The following is a 13,292-nucleotide window of genomic DNA, read 5'->3' as shown; positions in this document are numbered from 1 at the left end:
GTGTTTTTACAAAGCAAACTAAATACGACAGTGCAGTTCCTAATCCTAGTACAGAGCTCAGTGGGAAGGAGTGCTGGCAATGCATACATCAGTTCAGGCTGAGGACAAAAAAGAGTTAGGGAGGAAATTGGATCAGGGTTGGCTTCAGCAAGAAAATGCCTGGAATAGTTTTTCTTTATCTTACTAATATTATAAATGGGAACATTTAGATGTTTGGATGTTTGTTACTCGATCACGCAAAAATGGCTGAACGGATTTGAATGAAATTTGGCACACACATAGTACATTACCTGGAATAACATATAGCATGCTTTTTATCCCCATTAACAAAAAGTGGGCGGAGACAAATACAGATTTCACTGGGGAAATTTAAACTGCTGCCATTCTTACACTGTTAGAGGCAGGGTTCTCAAACTTTGCACAGTTGGTCACTGGATGACTCAGATATTCAGAAAAGTGGGTGGAGCCTACAAAAGCCAATCAAAATTCACCTATTGATTTTCAAGGGGAATATTTAATTGCTGCCATTCTTGCACTAGCCTCAAACTTGGTACAGTTGGTCATTGGGTGACTGGGGTTCAAATTCAGAAAAGGGGTGGAGCCACAGCCAATTAGATTTTTTATTAATTTCAATGCAAATTATTGATGGCAAAAACCGCAAAGCTCACAAACTTGGTCATTGAGTAATTGAGTAATTGTGTGTTAGGGTTAGGAAAGTGGGCAAAGCCAACACCAGCCAAATACATACCCGGGCAACGCCGGGCCATCTGCTAGTTTACTATATAAAATTAACTGAAATAAAAACATATTTGACATATTTAAGTAGAACAAGTATTTATTATACATGTGTGTTCTTTTCCCTGGGCTAATATGGCTGTCCCTGCTGCTTTAGAGCCATGAATGCAGCCGACGCTGGCCGCAACATGCAGTTTTTCAGAAAATTAGATCGACTGCGTTGTGTGTACAATCATCAGCAATCAATGGTAAACACATTGGGGTTGATTCACTAAACCGTGCTAATGCATAACGCCATAGCGCTAAATGCATTCCGCGCGTCACAGTGTGCGTAAAACTTTACGCACGCTAAAACGTCACAGCGGGCAGGAAAAACAAGCATCACACAGTGTAACTCCATAGCACACGTCGGGGATACACATCGCACTTTATAAATGTACAGTGTGCGCTGCAAATATACTTCCTAAGTTTAACGCGCGTAGACTATTACGCGCAGAAAATGCAATGATGCAAGTATTTTGATTAGTTTGGCTTCCTTAAAGAGACTGAAGCGAGAATAAATCTCACTTCAGACCGCATAGATAGCAGGGGCATGTGTGCCCCTGCTAAACCACCGATATCGCACCGCTAAACAGGGGTCCCTTCACCCCCAAATCCCCTCCGTGCAGCGGGGGAGCGCTTCCGCATTGGGGCAGGGCTACCTCCGCCTCTTCCTGTCTTCCTTCACTGAGAGGGGCGGGGGAGAGGCGGCGATGCGCGTCTAATAGATGACGCTGAGAGGCGGGGCTGCAGCCGTTAGCCCTGCCTCCAGGAAGAGCAAAATTTATGACCAAGTTAGTCGTTGATTTTGCAGGGGGGTAAGGGGTTGGGGGTGAAGGGACCCCCGTTTAGCCACGGGATAGCGGCGTTTTAGCAGGGGCACACATGCCCCTGCTAACTATGAGCTCTGAAGCGAGAATTATTCTCGCTTCAGACTCTCTTTAACATTTGTCAGCTGTTTGTGGCCTATAAATGCTTTGCTCATCAGCACCAGCTTCCTACTAGTTTGCGACTGGGCAAGTGCTATTTGTTTGTATGTGTCCCTTCATTTTTTAATTTAGTTTTTTTCATATGTACAATGTCATGTTTTTTTTGTTTTTTTTTTTTATTCACTGTGGGCAATGTAACCTGTGCTTTGTGGTGTGTGCTGTGTAATGTTTGTGTTATGAATGCATACTGGGAAGTATGCCGTAATCACTGTTGTCGCATGCCTGCATTAGGCGTTATGCTGCCGTTGGTGCGGAAAGAAAAAACAAGCGCAATAAAAAATAACATGTGCGTTAAGAAATAACATTCCCGTTATGAAATTGCACTGTTTAGTGAATCAACCCCATTGTGGTGGAACCTGGGTATTCATCTCAGAGTGGGAGGTGGCGGATCCGGGCGATAAACAGCGAGGAATGATGCCGGCAGTCCTTCATCTTAACTTGCCCTTACCAGCCCAGTATACTGAGTCCATCAAAACATTGCTGTGCATGGATCAAGTGTAGGCTCCAGTGTTGCCAACTCCTTCCCTTAATTACTGACACATATAAATTATACAGGTCTCAGGACAGGTTAGATGCAGTTTAGGCACTGATTATATGTAAGTAAAGCCAGAAACAACATACCTTATACTAAGTAATTAAAGAGATGATCTAGCAACCCTGGTAGGTAGATCTTACTTTTGAGAAGTGTAGCTATAAATGTCCATCCTCCGCCCCCCATCTATCTGCCAATTGTACCAGATGCAGGTTGGCCCAGGGTACATTCGGGCACAAGTTTTGGACCTGTCCTCAATTGTCTATCTATTGGCAGCGGATGGAAGAGATGATTTAAAGGAGTTATCAGGCAATCGAAATACGAAAATAAGTGCTACTTACCAGGGGCTTCCTCCAGCTCCAAACTCCCAGCATGTCCCTCGCCGCAGCTCTCCCTTCAGCCGTTTGCCGCAGCTCTTTCCCGGTGATGACGTCAGAGCGACCTCCAGGTCAGCCTGTGCTGCACCTGCGTGAGCGGCGCTGTCAATCACCGCCACGTGGGCTGGAGCGGACTGCGCAGGCGCATTAGTTCTGCGCCTGCGCAATCCGCTCCGGCCCACGTGGCAGTGATTGACAGCGCTGCTCACGCAGGCGCAGTACAGGCCGATGTGGAGGTCGCCCCGACGTCATTGCCGGGAACCGGGATGGAGCTGCGGCGAACGGCTGAAGGGAGAGCTGCGGTGAGGGACATGCTGGGAGCTTGGGGCTGGAGGAAGCCCCGGGTAAGTAGCACTTATTTTTGTAAGATTGCCTGATAACTCCTTTAACTGGTAGTTGACTTTCCTTCCCCACTGACCCCTAAACTTTGATCTAGAACACTTAGGCCTTGTTCACATTGTAGGCGTTCTTGTAAAAATTTAAGCACGGCCGATTTTCAAAATCACCCTGAAAACGCTTGTGCAATGATTCTCTATGAGAGAGTTCATATCTGAGCGGTTTGTTTGCGATCCGCTTAGAAAAACGGTGCTTGGGCCATTTTTAAGGCAATTTGCTTCAATGGAAGGTATAGGAAAAATGCAAAACACTCACACAATCGCTTTAGCAAGCGATTGCGTGAGCGTTTAAAAAAAAAATACATTGTATTCATTGTTTCCGGATTTTTTTTCTGGATCAAAAGACGAAAGCGCTCTGCAACAGCGCTTACAAAAACGCCCACAAAAATGAGCAACCGCGCAGAAAATTGCCGGAAAACACTTCAAAAAATGTGAAAAAAAGCCCACCGCGGATGGACACACGAGCCAAACGCAATGTGAACAAGGCTTTAAGGAGACATCATATGTCCCTGATTAGAATTTTTTTGTCATGATGCTAGGAAGAAATCGCTTGCAGTTGGAACAACCTCATACCTCCCACTAAGAATATTCGGATACAATTGGCCTCAATTCACTAAGCTTAAAGGGAACCAGAGATGAACGATTCACACAAAATAAACTTATCGGTCGATAGCTTGTAAAGAATAAATGCTCTACCTGATAATTTCGCCGTTCTGGTGTGCCTTTTTGAGTGTTTTTTATCCATTATTGCTTCAGGAAATATCCAATATGGCCGCCAGGTTATAAGCTGTTCTGGATGTGCTGTCTAGCCCCTATGAGACTATAGACAAGCAGGACTGCAGCAGGCTTTCATCTGTCTGCTTTCAACTTTATTATTCTGACATGCTGTGTGGCTGCCTGTAGGAAGTGTCTCTCATAGAAATGAAACTGCATACAGTAGATAATGACTGGCTGCACAATGCACACAGATACACTTGTCTGTTTCAGAGCTTCTTTCTCGGCAGCAGCAGCCCCTCCCATGTCAACAGCTCTGAGTATGAAATCTGAGCCAGGAGGTGGCAGGCTTGGGCTTGAAAAGACTCCACAGAAGAGTGACTCAGCTATAATGATTCCAGGTCAAACATAGACTGAATCAGTCGGTGGATTCTTATCACAGCTGATAACAGATAGATTAGACTGAGAAGAATACAACTAAAAGCAGGGTAGGTGTTTACCCACTGATAAATGTAATAAAATACATGAGGGTGCTTCGTCTCTGGTTCTCTTTAACTCCTGTCTTTAATAATAATAACTCTTCTGAGCTGGTTTACAGTTATCACCATGGTGATATAATTGTGATAACTGTAAAACAGCTCTGAAGAGTTATTAAAGACAGGAGTTAAGCTTAGTGAATTGAGGCCAATATGTGGATAAAATTCTTCCACTATATCAGATCAGATGACTTACCGCAACAGAAACTGCCCTAAGAAATGTGATAAAATATGGGGAGAATGGGTTATATGCTGCTGAATGGTCCCATTAACCTTCACTGCTGGTTGTTACTAATATCCAGGTCCCCCCCATGGTGAGTTTCCCCCCTGTTCAGCCCCAATCCCCCTGCCATTCCCCCCTCTTTCAACCTCTTCCCTCAAGTTAACTAACACCCTCAGGGCCCTTTCACACTGGGGTGGAGCAGTGTAAATTGCACTTCACGCACTGCTACCGCACTCCAGTGCACACCTGTGGGGTCATTAATATTACCTGTGTCGTGGTGCAGTCTGCTGGAAGTCTTCAATCTGATACCTACATTACCGCACGGCGACTTGCAGCGATCTGCGTCAGCCCGGAAGTCATATTAGTCTATGGCGACGTTGGGATTTTTAAACATTTTACGACGCAACGATTTAACAATACGCTTTTGTGTACTTCTACATACCCTGAAGCAAGCGCGTCACTCCCTGCTTGGCCAGATGTCAGATGGGGAATACCACGTAGAAATGCAGTTTTCCCTGAAGGCCTGTTTTTGGTGGTGCAGTGCAGCTGCCGCACCGCCAGTTTGCAGTGTGAAACCGGCCTGAGGGACCCCTTCTGTACTTTACATGAACACTGGAGAAAAGTAATTTATAGTGTATTTTACTCTGGGAAAAATGAACTTCTTATAAGTATGTATTTAAAATTGTATACATTTCATGATAGCTATCCTTTAAATAACAATAAATTGCAAAGTAAAAACAAAACAACAGTTTGTAGCTTTGTTTGATGTTTACAGCTGTTTTTTTCACTTAAAGAGTAACTGTCAGGCTGCAAAAGCTAATTTAAACCTCTATTCTCCTGTGTTAAACAGTTTAGAAGGAAGCCAAAAAGGCAATACTGCAGGTAAAAATCTCTCTTACTGTGATGTGTGCTGAACAGCAAGGCTGTTATTCCCAAGCTCTGTAAGGAGGCCGGCAGGACGCATAACAGATACTGCAAAGCATTCTGGGGCTGCTTCTCCCCACTCTGCACTACCTTGGGTCATCCCCTTCATTTCCCTATCAGGCCCTAAGGCTGCTTTCACAGTGAGAAGTTACAGGTTCATATTACAGAAGCTTCTAATAGCAGCCTAAACTCACAGCACTGAAAAATCACAGGGCACATGTTCCGTTAGAGTACACTGCATGAGTCCGCTATTGTTCCTAGCCACATGGATAATTAATATTCACTGCACAGTAGTGTTGTCCATTAGGATCTTTTTTGTGAATGGAATCATCAGGAAGCAGGGAGGATATGACATCATAATTGGCTTCATAGGAGACAGACAAACATGGAACCTGCCATGAGCTGTCAGGAGCATCATTCTCTGCAAATACTATATAAAAATTCTGTGAAATCCAAACGTGGACAGTGAAATGCATATGTAATGTAAGTAGAGCCAATATTTAGCTACTGATATATGTGTTTTTTTTCTCTGAGACCCTATACCTAACAGCTCCTCTTTAAAGGTGGAAGGTAGAATCTACCTTTAAATACATATTAAGCCCCCATTTTTTGCTATCTATTTTCTAGTTTGTCAGATGGAATTACCTGGCACGATACTGTGCATGATATTTTAGCGGTATATATAATTATATCAGAGACAGAAGGAACACTTATTTTATATCCTACAGCCTATTCCCACAGAGCCCCCTCTCTCTACACCAAATGGGACTTAATTTATGTCATTAATCTGTTTATTTTTATTCTTATCCTTTTAACTATCCCTATGCCTGCTTAGATTTGTCTTATTCCACTGATGTGAAGCAGGCTTTGGCCAAATTTAGTGTGCTGGTTCTCAAAGCCCACTCATACCAACAGTTTAGGGGACATTTTATATTTGGTAACCATTTCCTATGTGGGGTATAGTGGCTGCATTTCATATGTGGGGGATAATTGGTGATCTTCATATGTGGGGGTAATGATTGCATTTCATATGTGGGGGTGATTACTGCATTTCACGTGTGAAGGGTGATTAATGTATTCTATATATGGAGTGATAACTGCATTTCATAGGTGAGGATGATTGGTGCATTTCATATGTGGGGATAAATACTGCATTTCATATCTGAGGACAAATGGTGCATTTCATATGTAAGGTTAATTGCTTAATTTCATATGTGGGGGATAATTGGTGCATTTCGTATGTGGGCGTAAATGCTGCTTTTCATATGTGGAGGTAAATGCTGCATTTCTCATGTGGGGTGGTGGCAGCATTTCATATGTGTGCATAATTCTTTTTTTATGTGAGGATTTGCACTTTGACAGTAGTATCAAGTGTAGGATTGATAAAAGCTTGACTGGTCAGGTTAGAATATTGCTGGCAGCTGTATTTGGGTCTAGACTGATATTGGTAAATCTTAATATCTACTAATGCATCAAAGTTGAACACTAAATATATCGCAATTGACCTAGGGCCAGCTTTTAAATATCCTTTGCACGGCGCTGGCCCAAATCAAAACCAGTGTCCATTATTTTGAGTAATGATATGTAATTACTTACAGATCGGCCAAGATGGTTGGCATGCATGAAAAAGAGGTGCCAGAAAATTTACAGATATTCAACTTTTTAAATTGGCAATTATGATAGTAAAATATTGGTTAAAAAGCCCAAAACTAAACCTAACCCTATTCTCACACAGAACCCTCCTTCTACCTATTATTATTATGTATTGGATTTATATAGCACCACCAAGTAAGACACACAATGCCAGATCATACTCTGGAGTAGACATCTCAATAATACAAGTTCACATTACGCTGTGTGCACAATGAAGTATGATAAGGAGAGAGGGTCCTGCCAAAGGCTTACAGTCTAGAGGGAGAGTGTGGTGACATGAAAGGACGGGGGCTGCATCGAGAGGTTCGCAGCAGAGAGAGTTAGGGCAGCGTTGAGGTGGGCTTGGCCTTCTTGAAGAGGTGAGATTTGAGGGCTTGTTTGGAAGTTTTGAAGGAGGGGGCAAGCCTGATGGGCAGTGGGAGAGTTCCATAGGATGGAGCAGCTCTAGTGAAGTCCAGTAGCCATGCATGGGAGTGCAAGATGTGTGGGAGTGCGAGATGCGAGGGGTGGTTTGATTCTGAAACGGATCCGGAGCCAGTAAAGGGAGACAGACACAGAACAGTGGGAGGGGTGGATTAGTCTGCCTGCTGCATCCATAATGCATTGTGGGTTGCGGTTTTGAGGTAGACCTAACCTTAACTAACCCCCCTCATGCTTAACCTTATAGTCCCTCCCACACCTACCCTTAAAAACTCCCATCCACGCCTAACCTTAAGACTCCCCCATACCTAGCCTTAAACCCCCACCCAACCTCAAAAGTTGCTGGTGCCCAAAATTCACACTTGTACCACTATTTTCTACGGGCGGCTTTGAGCTGCCCAAACTACTGCCACTAACGGGCGCCCAAATTTCCTGCTTCCGATGGTTGACCACTGCCATTCTGCCAGTACAGAGTATCTGTAGAGCAATATCACAAAACACTAAAACCGCAGGATTATTGGAGGGGACAAATTATTTACATATTTACCCATGATACTTTTGTAGGGGTACGTCTCTGCTCATTTCAAGCTAAATACTTGTGGGTTTTTTTTTAAGAAGGGCAAAATTGAAATTGAAACAGCAACAAAAAACTATAGATAAAGGAGTAACAATCTAACCTTAAAGAGACTCCGTAACAAAAATTGCATCCTGTTTTTTATCATCCTACAAGTTCCAAAAGCTATTCTAATGTGTTCTGGGTTACTGCAGCACGTTCTACTATCACCATCTCTGTAATAAATCAACTTATCTCTCTCTTGTCAGACTTGTCAGCCTGTGTCTGGAAGGCTGCCAAGTTCTTCAGTGTTGTGGTTCTGTGATGCATCTCCCCCCTCCAGGCCCCTCTCTGCACACTGCCTGTGTATTATTTAGATTAGGACAGCTTCTCTCTTCTCTCTTATCTTTTACAAGCTGGATAAATCCTCCTCTGAGCTGGCTGGGCTTTCACATACTGAGGAATTACATACAGGCAGAGCTGTCTGCACTCTGCAGGAAGAAACAGCCTGACACTTCAGTGGAAGATAGCTGCAGGGGGAAAGAAACACACAAATGATCTCTTGAGATTCAAAAGGAAGGGTGTATACAGCCTGCTTGTGTATGGATGTATTTTCTATGTGTGGACATACTGTACATCAACCTACTTCCTGTTTTGGTGGCCATTTTGTTTGTTTATAAACAAACTTTTTAAAACTGTTTTTAACCACTTTTAATGTGGCGAGGAGCGGCGAAATTGTGACAGAGGGTAATAGGAGATGTCCGCTAACGCACTGGTATGTTTACTTTTGTGCGATTTTAACAATACAGATTCTCTTTAAGGGGTTGACACCAAAAATGTCTCCACAGTGGTTTGGTACCAAAAACAAAATGAGTTTTTAGGAGTCATACAGGTAACATACAATGATAAAAAAGAACTGGATTGGTAGATTAAAATAAGACAATAACAAATGTCAGAGTGCGTACCTAGAGACTGACGTACGTTTCATGATACCGCATACCATTTCATCAGAGGAGCCACTAAAACATTCATGCATGTCTTGATATGACAATTTGAAAGCAGCATAGAAAACTCTAGAAAAAATAAAAATACTGTATTTATTTGTAATGTATCACAAAATAGGGCAAGGAAGTAAGTGGTTACCAGATACAAAGGAAACTTTGTCAGACTTCCATAAGAATATAAGACTTGCACATTACCAGTATATTTTTGACCAATGAAACATTAACAGGAGGAAATTACAAATAAAAACATAATTACTTATGTAGAAAAAAAAAGTGTCTATTCAGAGTCTCTAGACAGAGAGCAGATGCAGTGGATTGGGCGTTCTAGCAGCATATGTAGCGTGCTCAATATAGATGAAACAGCTATAGATGTATTCCAAAGCGGAGAGTGATCTAAAGGCATTACAATATAGGAAAGTAGAATCCAATATCACTGAAGAGGATAAGAGAGCAATACAATGGTTCAAGAATTTACCAAATGTAGTCCTTAAAAAGGCAGATAAAGGGGGAGCCTTGGTCATCATGACAGCCAGTCAATACAACACTGAAGCACTGAGACAGCTAAGTGATCCAGATAAAAGATTGAAGGGGAACCCTACTACGACACATTATGCAGGAGCTTTACAGTCCTTATTGAGGAGAGGGTTAGAGAGTAACCAGAGTGATTTCACAGAAGAGGGCTGTGTACCATTTGCCCCAGGTGCATAAGTCCCTGACCAATCCACCGGGACTTCCCAATTTAAATTGGGCAGTGGACAGTCAATGGCAGAGATACAAGACTACTGAATCTGTAAAACATTATACATTTTTCAGTAAACTTACAATCTTTTGAGTGTATTATAGATTGAACCCAATAGTCAAACCCTACTTCACCAGATAATTCCTGCAAGTTTGAATATGTCTTCTTATAGACACCCTTATCTCTTGGTTCCTTAAACCATAGATAAGCGGGTTGAATAACGGTGTCACAAGGGCGTAAAGTGCAGATAGACACTTGTTCATATCTACAGATGCGTTACTTGAGGGAAAAATGTATATAGACATTAAGGTTCCATAGTAAAGACATACAACCATCAGGTGGGAGCTGCAGGTAGAGAAGGCCTTCTTTCTTCCACTGATGGATGGAATCTTCAAGATGGCGAGAAGGATGGAGATGTAGGTGGCTTTGATAAACACAAATGGAGAAATAATGATAGGAAAGGACACAAAAGATGTTACCAGCTGAACTGTAGTGATGTCTGAGCATGAAAGATCTACCAAAGGTCCAATATCACAGAAGAAATGATTGATGGTACTTGGACCACAGAACTCTAACCTATGCAAAAATACATAAATAATGAATGTAAGCGTGAAGCCCACCAACCAGCAGGAGATGATCATCCGAGCTTGAAGTGCAGGGGTCGTGATGACACTATAATGTAGTGGTCTGCAAATGGCCACATGTCGATCAAATGACATGGCTGCCAACAACAAACACTGAGCAATGGTAGGGACACCCAAAAAGTAGAATTGGGTAATACATCTGGCAACGGACACTTTCCCACCTCCAGCCAGTATCAGCCACAACATGTTGGGCACAAGATTACCAGTGAACAGGATTTCAGACAATGACAGCTGACTGAGGAGAACGTACATAGGAGAATGAAGGTTTCGGTTGACCACAACCAACAAGATGATGAGGAGGTTGCCCGCTAAAGCCATAATGTGTATTGTTAGGAAAAATAGGAAAAGTAAGATCCTAAGATCATGGAGCTTACCAAATCCCAAAAGAAAAAATTCAATAATCACAGTTTGGTTCCTTTCATGCATCGTAGAACAAAGATGACCGAGTCTCCACCTGGATTTATGCAAGAGCAAGAAGTTTTGATTTAGGATGATACCATTTATTGGCTAACTTAGAGATGGATAAACAGTGAGCTTTCGACTTATAAAAAGCCTTCGTCGGACTGGTTCCTGACCAGAACTGAAAAACACAGCTTATATATATGGATTTATGCAACAATGGGTAATTTATTAAAGCATCACAGTAAAAATGCACAACGTTTCGGCCGCCTGGCCTTTATCAAGTGCTCCTGTCGTACATCTCCTGAAGATGGGAACAGAGAATAAACTTTTTTTTGCAGGTCAACAAAACAGAAACATGATATACCAGTAAATTATGATTTATTGTATAATTTACAGTTACAGTTAAAATCCATGTCAAATATCAATCCATGCCTATAATTAAAGCGGAATATAACCCTGCATTTCAACTTTGCTCTAAAACATTATTTACAGTATATTATGTGCAACCAGCATTTTTTTTTTTACTAGACCAGCATTGGAAGGGTTACACAGGGCTTTAAAGTCCCTAGAGATTTCTGCAGACGCATCCAAAGTTGAGTTAGATACTTTTTGTTTACAAATATGTATCTAAGTGTTTATTGTGACTCATCTCTCTCAGTTGGAGGACAGCCAAAGAGTGTGTAACATTTCTAAATATATACATATAACTAAATAGAATGTAACTATCTGAACGTCTGCACGGAACTTAAAACCTCTGTGTTTAACCCTTCCAATGCTGGTCTAGTAAAAAAAAAAATGCTTTTTGCATATAATATGCTGTAAATAATGTTTTAGAGCAAAGTTGAAATGCAGGGTTATATTCCGCTTTAATGGTGATCAAATCAGCCTGGAACAACTGTCTGAAAGTTGGATTGTGTGAGCCATAAAGCAGTTGTTGTGGGTGTATTACCTATGCAAAGAGTAATATGTATATTTACCCACTATCTTCAGATGTCTTTTTGGGAATAAGAAAGGGGCATGATATTTTGCTCATGGAAAGCTGAGTACATGCAAATATCTTCTGTATTTAGAAATCATTTTTAGAAATTGTTTTATTTACATGGACATAAATGTAAAAACATTATGTTTTCATTTGAAAAAAATAAATAGATAAAAAAATATACATAAAAAAAAAGTTATCAACACAAGCCACCAAATTCTTGTTTAGCAGATGTTCCCTTTAGTTTTTTAAAGGACATCTAAAGTGAGCAGGATATGGAGGCTGCCATATTTATTTCCTTTTACCAGTCGCTGATGATTTCTTTGGCATCAGTAGTGTCTAAATTACACACCTAACACTAACTTGGGACTAATCCAGTCATACTTTAGTCCGGAACACCTGATCTGCTGCATGCTTGTTCGGGGGCTATGGCTTAAAGTATTAGAGGCAGAGGATCAGCAGGACATCCAGGCAATCTGCATTGTTTAAAAGGAACGGCAGCCGTAATATTCCTCTCAGTGCAGGTGTCTTTTGAGTATTTTGCTGAACAATATATATCCGTTGTCCAATAAAACAGTAAGTAGGGGGGAAGGAGCCAATTAACGTATCCGTATGTTTTTTGTATGTTGGAGGAAACCGGAGTGCCCGGAGAAAAACCACGTGGACGAGAGGAGAACATACAAACTCCATGCAGATACTGCCTTGACTAGGATTTGAACTCAGTGCTGCAAGGTGAGAGTGCTATCCACTATGCCACATATTAGAGCAACCAAAGTTTTGGTTGCTTAAACCCACTACTAAGCAATTCACATTCCCATTGTTTAAAGCATACCTGACCTGAGGTAAAGGTACCTAAGTTAAGAACAGTGGAATGTTCATGCTGGTTCCACATCCCTCTGAGCAATGTACATTCCTCTCCTCATTCCCCTTGACCCCCCATTACTTCAGGCTAAAGTCAAATTTTAAGACAGGAAGAGGCAGGCTTGTGACAATGTCTCCGCCTATCACCCTCCCATTTCCTCCTCTACCCCGCCCTATTCACTCCCCTTAAGAGGAAGAAATAAGAACAGTAATTTGAGGAAACTCGAAATGTTGATTGAAGATGATGGTAGATAATAATTAAGGAATAAAATAACTAAATAATAAAGAACTGCCTAAAATACCAGGGCTGGGGATCTCAGGAGTAAAGGAACCAGGACTTTAGACCTGTCTTGACAGGCGCCCATGACTGCATGCTACTATATTGAGCAGCCTATTTGACCTGAGGAAGCAGTTTAAGCCATTCAACGTGTTGTCTAAAGGGCTTACTGTTACAGTAAAATCTCATTTCTCTTTTTATTTATTTATTTTTTTCAAACTCAGCCGGTATGTGACCCAGATATGACCATGTGACAGCTGTGAAGCCATCATACGTGGGTCTCAGGTCTGCATCAT

The 13,292-nt window shown here is 41.8% G+C and overlaps 1 protein-coding gene across 1 annotated transcript; it reads right to left on the bottom strand.

Annotated features, from left to right (window-relative positions):
• Nucleotides 1-9,958: 9,958 nt before the first annotated feature.
• Nucleotides 9,959-10,903, bottom strand: LOC137562002 (olfactory receptor 6N1-like). The gene has a single exon (XM_068273345.1). It carries the CDS (start codon nt 10,901-10,903, stop codon nt 9,959-9,961), a length of 945 nt encoding a protein of 314 aa, XP_068129446.1.
• Nucleotides 10,904-13,292: the final 2,389 nt, after the last annotated feature.

The sequence above is a fragment of the Hyperolius riggenbachi genome, chromosome 3 (assembly GCF_040937935.1).
Source record: "Hyperolius riggenbachi isolate aHypRig1 chromosome 3, aHypRig1.pri, whole genome shotgun sequence".
Taxonomy (NCBI): domain Eukaryota; kingdom Metazoa; phylum Chordata; class Amphibia; order Anura; family Hyperoliidae; genus Hyperolius; species Hyperolius riggenbachi.
This window is presented reverse-complemented; position numbering and strand designations above follow the sequence as displayed.

What these genes read in the sequence shown, in the direction of transcription:
- LOC137562002 (XM_068273345.1), bottom strand. Translation starts at nt 10,903, where the DNA reads ATGCATGAAAGGAACCAAACTGTGATTATTGAATTTTTTCTTTTGGGA.